Genomic DNA, 21,018 nt, shown 5'->3' with positions numbered 1-21,018 from the left:
TGACAGTGTGGAGTCTCCTTCTCTGCAAGTTTTCAAAACCTGCCTGGATGTGTTCCTGAGTGACCTCATTGAGGTAAACCTGCTTTAGCAGTGAGTTAGACTAGATCATCTTTAGAGGTCTCTTCCAACCCCTACCACTCTGTGAAAAAAATTAGAGTTCGGGCATGTTGTCTTGTCTTCAAACTACACAATAGTTTAAAAAGTACACTGAAAATGATACCATGCTCTGTTACAGTGTTAAGCAAGTTATAGCTCAGCACTAAGATATGCACTCACCCTAGGCCTCACCTTCAAATAGGCCTGTCTGCAGGGAGTTGTGCTGCACTACCAGGCAAAGGACCAACTGAAGCCCCGCACATTACACTCTGATTGCACCTCATCCCACCCTCTGCATGCCTTACTATCACCACACACTGGGAAAAACAACTGGGCTCTCAACCTGAAAACCCAATTTCCTTACCTAAATCAACACATTTGTCACCCTTCTGTGGAAACACTAAGCTATCAGCTAGAATGGAAGCACAGATGAGAAAATAGCTAAATACCAAAAAGATGTCAACTAAATGACATTGAGATGCAGGAAAAATTAATAAACAGTACATTAATTGGTGAATTAAGAGAGCATACACAGGCAATGTGAGAGGGAGAAAGCTATAAAAAAGGAGGGGAACTGACAAGCATAGCCTAGAAATTAGTCATTTTTACACCCTCCTAAATGAAGTCATAGAATTTTATTCACACATCTGACATCAGTGAAACATGTTTCACAGATCTCTCAAAATGTTCATGAGACTACTAAAACTGGTGAAGAACAGTACTGTTAACTTCTGAAGAAAGTATCACAAAGCTAATAGGAATAACCTTTTTATCTTAGTTTTAGAACACTTGCATACTATTTTTGCCATCAGTACCAACACTAGTTTATATACTTTTGTGTTGCTTTTGTTGGAGTAAGTTGCATCAAAATTCTCATTTCATACTGGCTCCTCTCAGACACACTGTACAGCACTTTTTAAAAAACGGCATGGATATAAACATATCCATGAGACTCAACCCCTTTGTAGTAGTACTTTGCATACAGATCAAATTAAGAGAATGTGAAGCTTTGACACTAAAAGCTAATGCATCTGGTTCCTTGTCTACTTGAAATATACATGAAAAGGTGATATGCTCAGCACAGAAGTGATACAGCACATGTTTTAATTAACTTAGCAGCCCCACAAACATCTACACTAAATAGGTGAAGTTAAAAGACAGATATTTTCCTTCTTTTGCTCCAAAGCCACAAAATTCAATGAGGTTGACGGTCACATTGAAGTGATTATATGTTTCCAACTCCTAGGTAGCTATTGAAGGGTATTACACAGTTGAAGAGAAATGTTCAACATTTGATCTGTGAAAGAATGAAAACAAGACATACCTTGTCTATTCCCATTCTCTTCATCCTAAGGAAAAAGAAAGAGTGTATATTAAGAATTCGGTAAGTGGAAAAAAATGCATAGGCAGCTATAAGCTATGAAGACCTGAAGTGATCCTGAATCATTAATTCTGCATTCTGATAGCTTGCACTTTTTCAAACACTCAACTTTATAGAATTAAGGCTTTTATTCTGAGAATGTAGTACAGAATTGTTTTAAAAACAACCAATCAATAACTAAGCACAGTGCCATGAAATATCCTCACAGAAATTTTCTGAAAACCAATGTACCAAGATCATTGTAACACTGCCATGAAGCTTGCTACTGCCTTGTGTGCTGTTGGAAGCATGCCTCCACCCTGAAAGCCAGGCAAGAGAGACTGTGCTTCAAATGTCTAAGGATACTAAAACTCAATAATATGCAAGAGATACAAAATATTTTGTAAGTAAGCTCTGAATATGCTTTTTGAAATTTGAGATATCAAGTTTGTTTTGCCTTCAGTACTACTGCCTAGAGAAAAATATCTATCCCAAACACCACTGAGTAGCAACCTTGAAGATTCTGTCTTGCTCATTACACTACATAGACACAATCATAACTACCAGGTATCACCAACAGTTCTTAAAAAACAAAAGAAAACAACAAAAAAACCCTCACACAGTTGGGATGTACTGAGGGAGAATGGCATGGTTAAAACAGAACATGATTACTTATCTAAGTTACTGTCTTGTCAACATTTTACTATGAATGAAAGGCTTTTGAAAGATCACAGATAATCTCTTCTACAAAATTCTGCTATTTGAAAAGTCCAATTGTTAAAATACAGAAATATATTGCTTTTTCCTTAAATGTACTAATAAACTGCCAATATAAACACAATTTCTTAGAGTAATATGTACTATTTTGGAGGTATTTATAACAATTCCTCTCAGTTAACTGAAACAGCTTCTCCTGGAGGAAAGATGGAGTAAGGAAATGATCACAGAAATTATTTTCACCTGTATATTTCCTTTTACTTTTAAATGGATTCATTCTAAATATCTTGGTCTTTTGTATTTGCATACAAATCATTATCTTTTTTGTCTTAAATATTTTCAAAGCAACTGCATATTGATCTGAATAAACCATTCAAGAGAGGAAGACTTGAAGAAAGAAAAGGAACAGGAACTGGATATGAATGCTATGTGACAATGAGGATAAGACATGTCTCTACTAGGTGCTATACATTTGTTGTGAGACACAGAAGTTCTGCTGGAGCTTTGTAAGATACTACAGAAAAATAACTTCAAGGAAGGGAAAAAAAAGAAACGCTTCAAAAACTGAGTTAATGGTACTCATTCTACTTTCTAAAAGCCACAATAATTATCATTACCACCCAAACTCTGAGAGCAGCAAACAGTATATCCTTAAGCTGGACGGTCCTGTCTGATCTGTACTTTGGTCAAAACATACCTTAGTAAACAAATACTGTTAAAACTTATCATTGTACCTCGTGAAGCCCTGTACAGTCTGTTGGTTTTGAGCTATGACTGGTAGTAAAGAATTGGTCAAGGCTAACATCTGCATGTCTCTAGTTTCCAGTCAATCTGTCAAATGAAAAATATCTTTAGGATTTTAAATATTAGAGCTCATAGTCTCGAAAACATGGGTCACACCTAAGGGAGGTTACCTGGTTTGATGCTATAAACCAAAGAAAATGTGGAAGCAAAAGGCTAGCTAATACAGAATTGCCCAAGTTTATGAAATACTGCAGTGGGTTTGTCAGTTTGTCACTGAGTATGCAAGGCTCTGTTATAAAAGCCAGCTGCAAAACATTAGTTTTTCATGGTATCAAGCCAATGAGCTCAGGCCTTTAAAAATGGAATGCTTTAAAACAAAACTATTTTGGAGTTAGCTTTCCCTCCTACATTTACCTCTTACACATTGCAAGATGTTAGTATATGCTGCTTCCATACCTTAAGAGATAGTTTTCTTTTATCAATTACTTGCTTCTCAGACTGACTGAATTTGGAGAATTAACTTCACATGCAAAAGAAATATGTTGCTAACAAATTCTAATAAACATCTGATGTTAAAAGTATAATTTAACACAAGCTTTTTACAATGCTAGCTTAAGAAATCTTCCACACATTCTATTCCCTTTCCTAAGGGAAAGGAGGCATAGGAAGCTATGAGGATATGTAATGTGTTCTTCCTGAATGTGCAACTATTCACAGTTCAGTGTGTGGCCACAGACAAGCACAGCCAAGTACTTTTGCCAAAACGAAGCGTGTTAAACCACAGCCTCAGTTTCCAGGATCGTCTTTCACATCGTCCTTCACACAGCACTGTTCCTACCAACAGATCTACCAAACGCTGCTTTCTTCCATAACCCTTCCCTGTCATAATGTTTATAAATTAATTAATAACAATTGCAATGAAAGAGTTACTTGATTTTTAGTTAATTAGCTATTTTGTGCAAGAACCCTGAGAAGATACTAGAACTTAGCAGAATGTCTTGAATTTGATCTAGATCTGTAGCACTATGTACATATTGAATGTTAAAGGAATTAAATATAAGAACACAATATCTATATTATAGATATAATTAATGTAAGTTAAATATAAATAGTGTTCAGGCCTCTTCACTGATCTAGAGAGAACATGCCAGCAGTCTCCTTCCTTGAAGGTCTTGAAGACTTGCCTGGAGATATTCCTACACAACCTGATCTAGGTGGACCTGCTTCTGCAAGGGGGTTGGACTAGATGATCTCTAAAGGTCCCTTCCAACCCCTACCATTCTGTGATTCTACGACTGTGGCTTTGAAAAAAAATAGTAGAGCATTGAGTAACTGAATGGCACCTTGAACTTGCAGCTGTAGTATCTGTATTACATCAGAAATAACTGCGTGCATTCTCAGGTGAGAAGGACAATGCTACTACAAGATTCAAGACAGTCACAAAACCAAGTCATAGTTACCATTATTATACTACCTCTAAGGTGTGCAAAGCAAAACATCTCTGCTTTCCAAGGCACTTACAATTTTGATCAATGAAGAAAATGAAAGGAATGCTACTTGAGTTCAGAATCAATGACAAGAGACTGTATGTAATTAGTGGTGACCAATATAATCTTTGGTCAAAAAAGAACAGCAGAGAAATCAGATTTGCCTTATATTAGAATCAGGTTGACAAGAAGTGAATTTCATTCTTTAATGCCATAACTTAGGTTAATAGACTTCTATAAAAGCCAGCCCACATGAAGCTGCAGAAGTAATAATTTTGATGATCTGCTCTTTTCTTCTACCTCTTGGACATTAAAAAGGAAAGAAAAATAGTGGTTCAAGTTAATTTACAGAAGTATTGGCCTCTGTCAAAATGAACCTTATCATCTTTAGTTGTAATTGAATCCCTGCATAAAGGTATCACAACTATCCAACAATTTCATTATTTACTTTAAAAAACAGATATGGGAATGAATTAACCAGATTCTGACATATAAGAGACAAAACAGGAAAAAAAAAGGTGCTAAGTGCTCTCTTGCAGATAAAGGAGGTAGAACTTCAAGACACATCTTGAGATTGACAGGTATCAGGCTCACTACAAACTGCTCAGAAACCATCAGATGTGAATGAGAAGGAAGGTGCTGACATTTCTTTCCCTTCCTTGTGACTATCTGCTGCTGCACATGAAAAAGCCAGTGAGCTCCTCTGAGAGACCTAGTGATATGCTCAGAAAGAAACCTACTCATTCATTTCCTAGTTAAGGAGATTAATCTTGTTCATGATGTTTATTTTCACTCTTAATATCAACAGGGATTGTTGTTAGGAGATGCTAACAAGTGCATGGAATTTCTTCTGCTCAGTTAAGGCTTCCCCACCCTCCTTCTTCTGTTTCCAATTGGAATTCAACCAGAGATCACCCTTGGCTGACTCTCTATAACTCGTGTGGAAGGACAGAAATGCTGGGATCACCTGACACTGCTAATAGTCTAACTTTCAGTTAGCCTCAGTGACTCCTTGTAAAGGGGAAAAAAATGGGCACTCCAAGGGCAGGTTGAACACTAAGTTAAACAGAAAAATGTGCAAGTTTTCTCCTGCAAAGCTTTATCTGCTTCAAAAGAAATCTTAAAGGCATCAAGGACAGATAAAAAAAAAGACAATTTTAAGCAAAAACTCCTGGGGAGACACAAGTCAATTAGCTACCTGTAAAGAATCTGAAGCTTTGATATCTGTTCACCATGTTAAGAATTTACTCTTATGACTAACTGGGAAAGCAAAACCAAAACACAGATGGCATGGATTGTGAGAAATTGAATTGTTGATAATTTCAAAAGGAGTAAATGTTGCTTGAACTCACTAAGAAAAACTCTCTCTCAATATTCAAATTTTTATCACTATTAAACAAACTTTTCCTCAGCACCACGTACTACAGCAACTTTCAAAAGGTTCAGTCACACAGGAGAACACACACACCCTTTGGCCAAGGTAGGCCAATTAGCTACTTAACTTGCTATGACTTAGTATTTTACACAGGTTTTTATTTAAGAAAGTTATCTTTTAATATAAGCCTGCTTGGACATGTTCCCGTGTGACCTGATCTAGGTAGACCTGCTTTAGCAGGGGATTGGACTAGATGATCTCTAGAAGTCTCTTCCAATCCCAATCATTCTGTGATATTCAAGCAGAAAGTTGGTAAGCTATGGCAAATTAACGTTTTACCAGGCTATTCTCTTAGTATGATAGTATGGCAAATGTCAGTTCTAGAGGAAGAAAAAAAGAGGGGATCAAAAAGGAAAAAAAAAAACCCAACAAAAAAACCCTCCCAAGTCTCATACCCTTGAAAAGGTACATAGAGTAATTATCATTGGCTTTGGGTAAAAAAATACATACATATAAATATTTCCATATTCTGCAATACCCATCGGTCTTATTCATAGTAACAAATATTTTTAACTTGGGAGAAGTCATAGTCAGTTGCACTCTCTTGGAACAGATCAGTGCAGAGATATCAAACAATGCAGCAAGTGAGACTGCCCATTTAACAGACAAGGGGTCTTTAATCTGTTTAAGATATATTTAAACATACATTTACCTTCAAGGAAGCTGTATTTTTTTACCCTAAAAGGTATAATAAAGCTATATTTACTTACTTTGAAAGAAAACTGAACTGCAGATTCTGGAGGGTAAACTATGAAGTGTCTTAAGGTGAAGCCAAAACCCTGAGATGTCCTCCTTAGCACAACGGTTTTGGGACCAGGCCAAGAGAAAGTTTCTTCTTCCTCCGATGGTGATACAGCTTCACTCTGCTCTTTTCCATCTTTATTTTTTGATGCCTAAAATAAAGGGACACACATAAGTAGTAATTTCATTTAAAAAAAAACAAATCAAAGACCAAAACAATAACACAAAAGTCCCATAAAACATTACTGTGCATCTGAAAACATAGGTTTTTTCCTACCATAACCCAAATAACTTGGCAATCACTAATATTTTCAAAAGAAATGCATTTTGTAAAGTAACATCCCTTACATGGTTATTCCTTATATCACATACAGAATTTCTTTTAAGTTTAAAATTGAGTTAGAAGAAAGTCAACGTACAACAGTGAAAGGCTCAAATGAAACACAAAAATGTTTACAGCTCGTATGTTTTACTTGCTTTCTGCTTCACTTAGACACAACCAGGTGTGTTCTGGAATCCCATTTCTAACACACAGCTCACACACTGGTACAAAAACAACTCCACTTTTCCTTACTTACAATGAGACATGGGTTTTTTGACTCCATCTCCTCACTTAAGTAAAACAGAAGAAAGTGCACAATTGCTTTGGCTTCCTCAGCAAGACATGCTTTTCCTCTCCTCACATCTTTGTCATTGTTTTTTCCATCCTTCCCTACTTTCTCTGAACATTGCAGTATGCAAATTCTAAACATAAAAGTTAAAAAAAAGTAATTTCTTTTTACAGTCCTACTTCCATCCCTCCTCTCATATAGAAATAAGATACCTTTTGTTCTAAGGGTAATTTTATATACATACAACTCAAGAAACATATTTACCTTCTTATACGAAATTTTCCATTTCAATTTTCAAAATTAATGCCATGCCACACACAACATTTCAAATCAAAGGCAGAAGACATACAAAGAAAGCATGCAAAACCCTATGACCCTCCTCTAAATATTCTAGTTCAACGATGCGTTAAACAAATTTAGATACCAGAGTCTATAGCCTATTCAAAGGGTATTCAAACAGAAATAATAGTGGTCTTGTCCTCCTGTAGCTCTGCTGCTGTGGCTCAGCAACTTGCTGATACATGTCAGAATTTACTGCTTGGTTTTCTCCCCGGGCTGCTCCACAATAGTTCTTTTTGCTGCACTCTTACAGCTGGGATCTCAAGCTGCAGTGCTTATTGGCAAGGTGGGCTCAGCCAACTTCAACCAACATCTACAGAAAAGACAAAGCATTTCCACTCTAAACACAATGACAGTAACACATTACTATGAGCAAAGTGTTGCAGCTGCTTGGTGAGATAGTTAACACACCAGAACAACATTCTGCTTTCAGCTATGTAAAACACAAAGTATTTCCACACAGATGCTACAGTTTGTCCTCAGAAACCTACATCTTGGTACATCTAATGAGGAAGACAAAGAAATACTAGCCAGCTTTAAAGATCAGCCTTCCTACTTCCGTTCTTCAGCAAGGAAAAACATAAAAATGGAGAAAGTTTTCAGTGCTAGAGCCAAACTAAGAAATGAAGCCATTTCTGGAACAAGAAAATGCAGAGAATCCAGAGCAGCCTGACAAGACTCAGCCTGCTCCTCTGAACAGCCTGGAAGGATTATCAACAGTTTTTGGAAAGAAAAACAGTAAATATGAAGGACTCAATGACTGACTTGTCTGTCCTCACGTAGCATCTTCTTTCATGTTTTAAAGTGATAGTGTGAAACCAAAATAACTGTGCAATTAGATGACTAATGAACGGGAAATTAGTGAGGACTGTGGAACTGCCAAGATGAGAGGCTTCAGTTTAAAGTTCAAGCAATGCAAAGATTAAAAGGCAAAAGTTACATAATCCATTAGCCTAAGGATGGGGTTTGTTATTGAGGTGTTCCCCACCAACCTGTTCAGCATGTTACAGCATTTTTTTCAGTTCTGCACAAATAAATGTCCCTTCTCCATTTTTCAATCTTATGAGTAGAAACTGGAGCCAGTAAGAACATTTTGATCCTAGGAAAATTGGCAAAAGAAATAGCAGCTAATAAAAAAAATATCGCTGGCCTCTAAAAAATGACAGCGATTTCCTCCATTACATGATGGGCAGAAACCCATCTATTCAACATTCCCCTGCAATCTTTTGTTTCTCCTTTTTTTTCTCAAATCTCAAAATTCTCTGAAAAGTTTACAGAGAACACTTTATTCAGATGTTTTGAACGATCAAACAATCGCAGGTAACACACAACATCAAAAAATAATAATAAGCAAATACCTGTGATTATAGATACATAAACATCAAGTTTAAAAGTACTAGTCAATATATTTGCATCTTTTTTTCTGACAAAAATATTCCCAATTAGCCAAAAGATAATTTTAGTATGCATAACAATCAGCCACTGAAGTTTACATACAGAAATAGTGTAACCTGCATTCAAAATCCAGTCGGAATACTTCATTAGGTCTGAGAAATGGGAGGTGCAGCATTTGTAGTGAGAACCTCCAAATTCCTTCTAATTTCAAGTAATTTTTTTAGCATTCATACAAGTTGCTGAACTAACAGCTATTCATAAACAACAGTACTCCCCAGAAAAGTAACTTTTTTTAAAAGACATGCCAGAAGTGAAAGCTTATCTTCACACCAACCTTGGGCCCTTTGCAAGGTCTGCCAGCACAGCAACAGAAAAAGCCAATACTAATAATAAATGTAAGACATGCTCAGTAACACCAACTTTCAGCCACCACTATGAACAAGAATCTGAATTATAAAGAAGAGTCAACATCTGTTGAGTAACCCTGTGACATGTCCAACCATAGCACACCCACCAGAATATCCCTTGCCAGATAAAGCATTAAAAAGGAACAAGGAAAGTTTTCAAAAACACGAATTAAAACGTGGATGTAAGACAGTAAGCAAGAAACAGATGATGTTTAGCATTGGCAAGAGTATTACAGAGTTCCTACAAGAATTTCCTTGAAAGCCAAAAAATGATGGTAATCAAGTTATGAATACCTGAATACCTCATATCCTTAAGGCGACTTGTCTTTTAGGTAGACTCATTTGCATTTCACAAGAATGAAAAAGTAATGATTTCATTCTTATTTAATATAAAATGTAATACATCAAAGACTTTTTTTGCCACATTCTTTACCAAAGATCTGTATGCTTGTTTCTTTACGGAGTCAATGCTCAAAATTGAGGCCGGAATGCATACAACTGCGTTCATGGACTGAAGAATCCCAGGCTACTAAAAATGATTTAAGCATCGTTTCCCTCAGGAGTTTCTGCACAGAGTACCTCAAAGCATCATTTCCTGTTATATGCAATTACAGGGACATACAACAGACGCTTAAGTGCACTGTAAAATGCATACTTTAATTTTAATATTGTATTTAACCCTTTTTTCCAAGCAATGAAAGCATCCATGAAAAATAAGATGGCATCATAAAGGACTACATGAATCACTGGGATCTTAATATACAGTAACAGAATTATGTAAAATCAGTATATAACACTGACATTAGTAAATTATACTATTTCAAATTAAATCTCAAATCAATAATTTCCCATTACATCAGTCTAAAAAAAACCCCACACATCCAACTTGCATGTTCTCCAGCAGCCTGTCTGATTTTAATCTTCTAATTTAGAGACCCGTATTGAGCATGCAAAAAATCCTTAAGTGACAGCTATAGGTAATTGCAACACAAGCAATCAATACAGAATTGTCTTCTTAACTATCTAAACAGATATCCTCCAAGTTCTGAACATTATCTTCAGAAATGATTAAGAGTGAAAACAAGAAATAAGTGGTGTACTGCACTATCGAGTCTTGAAAAATCATTCAGGTCATTTTATTTTATGTTCAGTACCCAAATTCAAAATGATAAGACACTTAAGACTGGCATTCAGATTTGCTCTACACTTTTTTGAACGTTTGGGAGGATTTAGCATATAGAACACTTCACAAATAAATCATGTAAAGACAAGTCTCACTGTAAATGTAAGGATTGCCTTAACTACGTTTTCTGGGACCTGTAACTGTATTTTAAAAAAAAATCAAAACCAAAAACAAACCACCAAACCCAACAGGGGACTCACCTGGTTGACTACCAGTACCTCAGCAAGAGCACAGTGATAGCCTGTGCTAAGCAAGGCCCACATCAACCTTTCAGCTGGTCTACCCAGAAATGTGATACCTGAAATAGCCGTTCAGCTAGATGGATATATGCTGAACAGAAAATGGGCTAATGTTACCTCATTTTACTGATTCAACAACCAGTATATAATTACATTTTAGTAACTACTGACATAAGCCAGAGCAAAAAGGAGATCTTGAATATAGTTATTAAACCCTAAAATCATTCAAAGCCACCATCAGGATATTCCAAACGCCCTAATAAATGCCATGCTCACTTGAAAACAGCGGTATTTCTTCTATCGGGTCATTTATTTTCCCCAGTTTTTGCACCCAAGTGGTTATCACTTAGCTAACTGCCCTTTTAAATCTGCAATTTCAGTGAGAAAAAAAAAAGTCTTTCCTTGAATAGTCTCATCTTATTTTAATGTGACAAAGTATAAGGTCTTTTAAAAAGGTAACAGAAAAGACAAAAAGTCCTTTCCAGCTAAGGTACAGAACGTGAGAAAATGACCTGCCTCTAAGGGCAAGAAAGTATTACCCACAGAACAATGTCAGGTTTCTCTGTATGTCACCCTTAATAACCAGGTTCTCCCATTGATTATTTTCAAGTAAAGTTGTAATAAGTCACTGACTATTTTTAGTGTCAACCACATAGAGAATTTAAAATCACTTTGCTACAAAGTCAAATGAAGCAATATTAAATATATACCTCAAAAAATAACTTTTTGGCATATCTATCTGAAAACATTTCATACCTAGAGGACATGTCCCCTCAGCCCTTATCATTTTCTTCTATGGTCATAGACCTTGAATCCTGCACATAAGTGATTTCAGAGTAAAAGTTGCATACATTTGAGAATATCTGTTTTTTTGGTCCTCCCTCATGGCAGAACACAGCCAAAATCCTCCAAAACACACAGCTCCTCTGTTCTTAAAAACATATAACACTTCCTTTAAGAAACGCCCAAGAAAGAAAGGTACTTAAGACAGTCAAAGAAAAGGTTATACAACTACTCTTTAAGATGTATTTTCTCTGTCCTGAAGTCCAGTATAGGGAGATATATCCAGCACACAGAGAAAGCCTCAGAAGTGGGATCATTCATACAAGGTATCTCTTCAGTTGTCCCCAAGCTCATAAACCAAAGATTTCAAGGAAGATGGGTCACATTTACACGTATACTGTGATAACGTACTGAAACAGTCAAGCCACAGTGAGAGAAGACATTCCTAACATCTTTAACTGGAATGTACAAACAGCATCTTATACAGAAGTCAGTTATTATCTGCCAAATAAAAGTAATTACTGACACGAAGAAGACACATGAAATGAATTTATCCTACGGGTATCCAGGTCACAGCTTTCTCCTCAAAACAAACAACTGAATTCCATACTTTCAGCCTCAGCAAAAATGTTCATCTCTGCAAAGACACCTGTAGGAAAATCAGAATGCAGAAAACCTAAAACCTACATAACAATTCTAAGTGTCCATGTCAAATTGACACTTCTTCAAACTTCTGACTTTCATGCTCAACAAAATCCTGTGTTCTTCAGCTTAGCAGGTAAGAAGGGTGTTGGCAAGGACAGAAATCCAGACAGGAAGTATAATCTAGCAGTATACGTAATGACAGTGTCATTCCCTCAAAAAGTCTTCTATCATTCTCTGTTTTCACAAGGTATCTAGAAGGTGTAACCATGACTATCTCCAAACCCATGCTGTTGATCAGAGATCAGTCTACCAATTTGATGGGATAAAAGGAAACCTATAAAAATCCTGCTGACACCATAGGAAAAAAAAAGGGCATCTAGAATTGACAAAAAGAGGCAAAAAAAAGGAAAAGGGATAAAGACATCAATTAAATATTTAACAGCTGTACAAAGAAGACTTCTTAAGAAACTTTAAGCTAAATTCCCAAGGTTTCTGCAGCAGTGCATGCATAATACAAAAAAAGTTTCCCCTTCCTTACTAGTAGAAAAATTAGCCTGTATAGTTTAATAACAAATCACCCCAAACATTTCAGCATTTTGAGCGTCAAACCAGAACATCCCTTTCTGCATGCTACCCCAAAGTCACTCTTCACACTAAACAAGCAACAAGGTTAAAAAAATATATTGCTAGTTACTGCTTTATTTACATGTAGATGTAAGCTTAATGCAGATAGATGTAATCTTAATGCAGATCTATAATACATATTAATTAGTTGCATCTACCTACATGCTCTATCAATACCGCAGGACTTCTCTCTCTCTGGCTCTCTCCATCCATGTAACAAGATGCTATACAGACTTCAGGGTGTAAAGACATCTGTATGCCAAGACTCTGCCTTAAATACTACTTTTAAAAAAACCAATCGATTTTGCTTTGAGAGTCTCCCTGTGAAATTTGACTTTGTGTACGTACTCTCCTCTAAGGATGAATTCTCATCATGTTCAAATCCCAACAGTAGGCATTCCTGTGATTTCTAGTTTGATCGGAAAATACATCCTTTTGCCTATCTTCCTTCTAGAAACACAACCATTAGTTGCGCACAGATAAGCGTAAACACCTCCTGTGCCGACGTCAAACTGAACTTTAAGTAGAAATAAAAACCACCATAATATTAAAGGCTTCCCTCTATTCAATAAGTTCAACTCTCAATATACAACTTACACGCAATACAAATTAACAGTACAATATATAATTGCTGACATTTAATATGTGTTGACATGTACTTTTTATTAGCAGCACTTCAATAAAACCAGACACGACCACAGTGTAGCAGACTAGAGTGACTGTAGTTCGAGACTAACTAACTTTATCTGCAGAGTGACACTGTAGGAGCACCATGGGGCACAGAAGAGGAAAGTGTTTCCTACCTCAGAACATCCCTTCATATTCCTCCATTCTTTTGCAAAATGGACCAGATAAAGAAGATTCCACGCAACAGACCATGCTGGCTGGTAGCAAAATCCTCAGAGCATGACACAGAACAATCTCTATCCTGTCCACTTGGTATTACACATTTAAGAAAGCTGCAGGAAGCATTTGATTATCCAATGCTAGTAGCTGCTGAGCCTCTTTTCAGTTATCTAGAGAAGGCTGCCTTGCCATGAAGCACCTGAAACTGGAAATGAAGACGTAAACAAGCCCTCAAAGCTCCAAAGATCAAACAGCTACAGAACCACTCTTACCACATAAGAAAGCTGAGATACTAAGATAAATGGAGCATGAGTCCTCACACTTAAAACTATTGGTATATAGCATTCACAGAGACAGATAAAACTAGTCTAGTCAGGGCCCTCTCTATGCTGCTAACAGCAAAGTCTGCTTCTGAAATTGGAAGGCACAAGTCTTCTTCTGTGCAACAGCTCTTCATGAAGGTGGGAGGGGAAATAAAATGTTTAAAAGGAAAAAAGAATGATTACGTCTCCAGAGGAAAACTTTTCCAACTCATGGAGAGTGTCTGCACTGAATCACCAGGAGACCCCACTGATCCCTTAAGAAGCAGCTGTTATGTGCACATGAAGTGCAGGATATTTGCTGAGATTCCCCAACACTAACATTTGTCTTGAATTGCAGCTGAGGATGCAGTAACTGGAAAGGACAATCAAGACAAACAAACTGAAGCACTCAGCTACCTCTCTAGAACAAGCGCCAAATCCTTTATGACTCCGGATGGAGACTAAGTTACTACAATGAGTGGCTTCAGTATCAGACCACAGGAACACAGAAATTATTAGTGATTGCTTTAGACTAAAGATGGGCAATGCCATCTCTCCTGTTTGCTGCTCACCTTGGTTGGTCAGGCGGGCCCTGAGCAGCCACCAGCAGCAACGCTGCCTCTATGGGCAGCTCTCCCTCAGTCAGTCCTCTCATGGGTCTTGCCAATAGCCCCACAATGACATTTCAGAGCGAGGGTAAGGCAATAAAGACGTAAGCATCACTCAGTGGCATGCCCACAGACCAAGGTATTTTCCTCACAGAAGCCTGCTTTTTATTATTTTAATGCACTGTTATGACACTAAGCCCAGCTGGCCACAGCAGCAAGAAGTTCTTTTTGGGGGACTAACTGGAGTTAATTCAGGTATTTGCTATGAGATGGCCCTGGCAGCAAACCTACCACTTTCTTTTAAGAGTGTAAATCCCACCCAGATGGAATACAAGCCTTGATTGTTCTTTGAATTCAATAACAAAAGGCAGTGGCTGCAGATATCCGTGAAGACACCAAAGCAGATTTTGAAATGCATCTCAGAATTTAATAACCCAACTCAATAAATACTTAAATCACGTCCACACAAGGAGAAAGGCTGATAAAAGCACTGTATGACTACTTTAAATGTATGAAAATTAAGTGGGAAACCTGCATCTTTTCAAAACAAAGCGTCCGTGCCAGCGTGGCAGATGGCTGGGAGGCACAAGGAAGGAGACTGCACCATGCAGCTTGTGGGTGGAAGGAGGACAGAGGGACACATGCTTCTGTGTACTTTTGTCACTACTGTTGTAGTAAACGCTCAAAGAAGAAACAGCGTTTTCAAGATAAAGTACTTCAGTACTCAAAATGTCACGGCACATGCAGAAAACAAACTAGAAAAATCTCCACACAGGCAGCTTATTACACAGCTTAAACTCTCCTTACTGTGCTCTATTGTTCATAAAAGGCTGCTCTGTAATGCACAGCAGCTGGTGCCCATGTCAGTCTCATCACTATTCCACAAGATCTGGAACGTAAAGCTGAAGGCTATCTATGGACACCTTTACTTTCCTCCCTCACCTTAACACTTATATATTGCATTTTCCCCCCTGAACTCAAATACAGAAAAGCAAGGTGGGTTAGAGAAAGACTATACCTGAAAAACTCATTCATCATGATTTGAAATCAAGTCCCTCCATCACAGCTTGAGTTACTAGTTGAGTAACTAGTAACTAGACTGGCAAACTACTCAAGGACATGCAAATGTCTGAAAAAAGATAATTCTAAAAACTTTAACTTCCATGTGCCTGCTCAACTGAAAACTCATCAGTTTACCTGCCTCTGGATTAAATGCAATGTCACCTGTGTCATGTAACAACTGTGTCTATAAACTGAGCCTAGCTAGACCTACCTGCTGAATGAAAGGAGTATGCAGCTCCCCAGGCCAGAGGAGGTCCAGACGAGCTTTTCTACTTTGAAGCAGGGAGAATCCCAGCCTACTAAGTCTGCCTAGACTTGAAATAGCTCTGTGTGTGTATGTCATCCCATCCCCAGCAAGTTCTGGTTTTCTTACACTGCAGTTCTGGTACTTGAACTTTCTGCACTATACTCTTAACTTCACCAGATCATGCCAAAATCAGCTCTGGCATGACTAGTGCTCCACAACAGCTCAAACAGGACTTCTCCAGACTTAGCATCTGATCCCCAAATTACCCAGATGTAAACACACACTAACTTACCAGATCTGCCTTTAAAGACTAGATAATAGCAAGTTTAGCATACATCAATCATTAAAATGATCCTAGTCTACCATATAAATGTCTATTTTATTTTATACACACATATATACCCACAAAAAGTGTACTGTATTTTGTGTGTGCATACATTTGTAGCAGCTTGTTCATAACCAAAACCTGTACTATTTTACCAAGATTCTTTTCAGAGTTATGTGCACTTCAGTGTAGATCATGCCTTGCACTTCCACAGTTAACAGTCTATTTCAAGCAATGGGACCAAGAAACAAGAGTACAAAGTATCCAGCCTTCCTAAGACAAAAGATGCAAAATCTTTTCACAATGCGTTTTTGTTTATATCTTGCATTTTAGTATTTACAATAATAAACACAGAGCTCATAGTATTAAATTTAGTCAGAAAAATGTTGAAAACAAGAAGAAATTGAGAGCTTCCTTGTTTTCTTATAGGCTCATTAGTAAAAGCCTCCCCTCTTAACAGCTACATCCTTAAACTGGAAAGAAAGGAAACATCTGCAGGGCTGGTAGCATAACAGCAAAATGTCATGTGATCTTAATTTAGCTAAATTGAAGCTTTTCCTTCTCTGCTTGTTCTGTCATTGCTTGTTAAGAATAGGAAATGCTTTGTCCTCACCTTACAGTCTAATCTGGAAATATCAGAGACAGGAGATGAAGAAAGCATGCTTGTGCCCCTCAGCATTGAAGTAATGTTTGAGGTTACTCCATCCACGGTAAAAGAACCTCCTCAGCAGTCTGACAGAAGTGATAAAGAGTGGTTTGCATATTCACTGCCTGTCAAGGGCTGCCATCCTCTCCTTCCTTCAGCCTAGGGAAACTTTTCCATAGACCCACGAATACAAGTTGCTCCATGACCTACTCTGCTTCTGATAAACAGGGAGAGAACAGTAAGAAACACCACCCATGTCCCCAGCTAAGTACACTACTGCAAAAACAGGAATGAGCTTCAACAAAGTTCGTACTGGTTTGTTTTCTAAAATAACGTGGACTTTATCAAACACACAACGTACCAGATAGCTTCCACTACACTTTCACCAGGCTATTGTAGCATACCTATTTCCACATGAAATACTTTTGCAGAAGCCACTAAGAAAAACGAGGTCTGACTTGTACAGACCAGATGCAACACAGCTTTAAACTAGTGTCGACTTCAGAACTACCTAAAAATTTCCTTCGGTTCATACTGCTGCTCTCCACCATAGCCAGAGGCTATGGCTTGGTTCCAATAACTATCGACTCTAGAAGAAACATAGTTCAAGTAGGACAAATCACCCAAGAGAGCACTAGCTGTTCTACAACCTCTTTGTCCCTATGACAAACCTTGGTGCTTGCACTAGGCTACTCCATGATGAAGCTACAACACTGAGTAAGGACCTTACTTTGTGGGCTCAGCAATGGGACAGAAATACTTACACCTGCTCTCTAATGTACAAGGTTGATCTTCTACTGAAGCTACTGAACTTTTCAACATAAACAGAATATGCTCATTCCTGTTCTAAAATAAAAAAAAAAATATATAATTTGGATACTAGTCACACCACTTCATCTGCATAAATACATCATCATATCTGCTGTTAATTCAAGCTGTTATGATTTAAGATCATTCAATTCTCCAATGCTGCAGCTTTACCTAAAATTTTACTTCCTGTACTGCAGAAATGCCCAAAGCCAAATGGAAGCCTTTGGAAGATCAAAGAATTTACCCTCAATGTCAAAATCCAAATTATTATGCTAAAAATATGGTTATTGCAAGTGAGTTGCTAGTCCAGAGTCTGACTGTTTGCAAAAGATTAACCTTAACACACGGAGTGTTTCAAGAACAACAGGCTTGAGAGGAGAACTATTCATATCAAGCCTAAACTACTTCAGAAGTTTAACACTGAGAACATGGCTCAAAACACCACAAAATCTGGAAGACAATTGTGTCAAGATTCTTTACACTCACACATATATAACTTCCTTCCTCCAAAATAACCTCTAATTATATATAGCTTGAGATGCTTTGCGTTAAAGCTTTCTAACACAGAGATCAATAAACTTACAAAGTCACCACTTAAATACAATTCTGGTCCTGTGTTTCACACTATATAATGTACCAACCAAACTATTAAAAGTTTTAAGAAACTCAAACTCACAAAGGAAAAAGGCTTGGGACTTTGTACCAAAAAATAAAACCTACACAGATGCATAGCCACATTCAACTTCCAATTATTTCAAAACTCTATATTGTGCACATACAACAGAGGAGCAGCATTTCCAGTTAAGAACTTCACTTACAAGACACAATACACAGGAATGCTTTAAAAGGGACTGTGAAGTCATTAACCTGAAAAAAAACTCTTAAATGTTTATGTCCAGAGACGAGATATCAGTAAGAGGATAAAGAAGAGAAAGCTGTCTATAGGATTTTCAGTTTAGCTGAAAATCCAGAAGCTTTTGAGGGTCGACTCATGATGTGATCATATGTGACGTGTATATCCTCACAGTTTGCACTGAGCACGTCAGTAATGACTAGTATGGATGACTAGGTCTACATTTTTATCTCTGGAGGTTGAGGTGGGGAAAGAGAAGAAATCTATTTTAACACAAAACTATTTGCTTTTTTAAGAAGTATTTGTCTTTGCATGACTATTGCTATGGCTTGAATTGCTCATTGTTACTAAGTTACCTCCCTGTACTACTTCTGAACATTACAAAATGTAATATGAATTCTCACACTGAGTAAAGCCACCAGCTATTTCCTGCGATGATTTTACACCTTTTACTCAATAAAGCTGAAAATAACACACCCTGCACTGTGCAAGTCAAGATTTTTATGGTATTCCTTCTCTCCCTTCCTGATGCAGTATATTAACAGGAGTAACAACACAGTAAGATAACCTAACTTGAACAGAGAATCCCCTGTGACCTCTGGTGCAGCCCAAGGTGGTGCCCTGCCCCTGCAGCCATGGAGGCCACCGGGGAGCAAAGATCCACCTGCAGTCTGTGGAGGACTCCACGCTGGAGCAGGTGGATGCCCAAAGAAGGCTGCGACTCCATGGGAAGCCCACATTGGAGCAATTTTTTGGCAAGACCTGGGAACCCATGCAAAGAGATGGACATGCTGGACCAGGTTTGGTGGCAGGACTTATGATGCCATGGGGAATCCACACTGGAGCAGTTAACTCCCCGAAGGACTGTTTTCCTCATGGATGAGACCCACATTGGGGCAGTTTGTGAAGAGTTGAACCCTGTGGGAAGGACTCACGGTGGAGAAGTTTGTGGAGGACTATCTCATGGGAGGGATCCCACACTATAGCAGTGAAAAGTATGAGGAGTCCTACCCCGAGAGGAAGCAGTGGCAAAGTGTAATGAACTGACTATTATCTCCATTCCCTGTCTGCCTGCACTGCTGATAGTAGGAGGGAGAGTCCTGGGAAGAAGAGGAGTGAAGAGAGGTGTTTTAAGATTTGGGTTTTTTATTTCTCATTTTCCCTACTCAGTTTTGATTGTTTATTAATAAATCAAATAAATTCTCCCCAAGTTGAGTCTGTTTGCCCATGACTGTAATAGCTGACTGATCTCTGTTTGTATCTCAACTAGCGTATCTTTTGTTCTCTCTCCTATGTGCAGTTTAGGTGGGGGAGTGACAGAATGACTTGCTGGACACCTAGCACCCCCAGCTAAGGCTGATAAACCATGTCCTTACGAGGACAGTGGGGGTAGCTTCTTCTGCATTTTACTTAAAATGTGCCTAGTTCTTATGTTACTGAGTAAAAACATTACTTAGCACTTCCATATAGTTGTTGAGGAACTCTTATTTGGATCACAGTTAGTTTGCTAAGTTGCGATTCTGAGACTACAACTCTGTAAACATCAGACTATTAAAGGAAAAAAAAAAATTCCTTAGCTTTATTTTTAAGACTTTTCTTACAGAAAAAAACACTAAAAAAAATAAATTAAAAATCAGTGTTTACCAAGACCAGGTTGTATTATTTAGTCATCTATGATTCTCTTGGAGCAGCCTGGCTAAATTCTGCACACAAATATATTTACAGTGCTCTCCCAGACGATGTAAGTGTTTTACCTGCTACTCTCCTGCACTAACCCTATATCTGAAATCATGTTGAAGTTCTAAATTGGTCGTAAGACTTCCACACTTCCATCTACCCCATGTCCTACTACATGACAGTGATAGATGACACACAAAAAAAGCAAGACAGTTCGGTACTTTACAATAACTCATTTTAAGAAAGACTGGAAGTAGTCACATTGTCCCATGAACAAAGATTGAAAGATGAAAAATTGCAAGCAGTTGGTTTATTTTTGTACTCAGATTATCACAGAAGGCTTCTGAGTGATTACTCATCAATCACCACATGATGGCCACCAATCTCATCCAAGGTCTAGAATAAAAACTAATTCATTGACACCAACAGGACTGCACCAATTCCAGTCATCTGTGATTTGACTTTAGAGGTTTCTAGTTTTGTACAAAACACTGTATATTCTTTGAAAACATTCTAAGACACAACAGATTGTTGTATCAGAGAGCAGAGGGCAACTACCTCCAGTCACTTTCATGCTGCACTGTGAAAGTGTTTTTTTAAATCTAAATTATCATGTATAATGGGTTTGTGTGGCCAGTTTGGATACTGGAGACTACACAGGTGGCCTCTTTTAAAAAGAGCTGCTAGAAGCTTCCCTGGTATCTCACAGGGTCAGTGCTGGTCAGCTCTACGATCGACCCACAGCTGACCAAGGCCTGGCCAATTAGCAATGGAGGCAACACCTCTGTGATTAACATATTTGAGAAGGGGAAAAAGTTGCTGTGCAAGTGCTAAAC

General features: G+C 37.9%; 1 protein-coding gene across 4 annotated transcripts in view; it reads right to left on the bottom strand.

The window, feature by feature from the left end:
• Positions 1-21,018, bottom strand: part of ARHGAP21 (Rho GTPase activating protein 21) — a 118,305-nt gene that overhangs the window by 64,007 nt on the left and 33,280 nt on the right. For 3 of the 4 annotated variants that reach the window (XM_061996447.1, XM_061996449.1, XM_061996448.1), the window contains exons 2-3: positions 6,550-6,732; positions 1,421-1,445 (exon numbers count right to left, since the gene is read on the bottom strand). The exons of the other annotated variant lie outside the window; for it this stretch is intronic. In XM_061996447.1, the coding sequence (XP_061852431.1) occupies positions 1,421-1,445; positions 6,550-6,732 (208 nt within the window). The remainder of the gene's footprint in view (positions 1-1,420; positions 1,446-6,549; positions 6,733-21,018) is intronic. 4 annotated transcript variants of the gene reach the window in all.

Source organism: Colius striatus, chromosome 5 (genome assembly GCF_028858725.1).
Source record: "Colius striatus isolate bColStr4 chromosome 5, bColStr4.1.hap1, whole genome shotgun sequence".
NCBI lineage: Eukaryota > Metazoa > Chordata > Aves > Coliiformes > Coliidae > Colius > Colius striatus.
The sequence above is the reverse complement of the archived record's forward strand: the minus strand, read 5'-3'. Positions and strand labels throughout refer to the sequence as shown.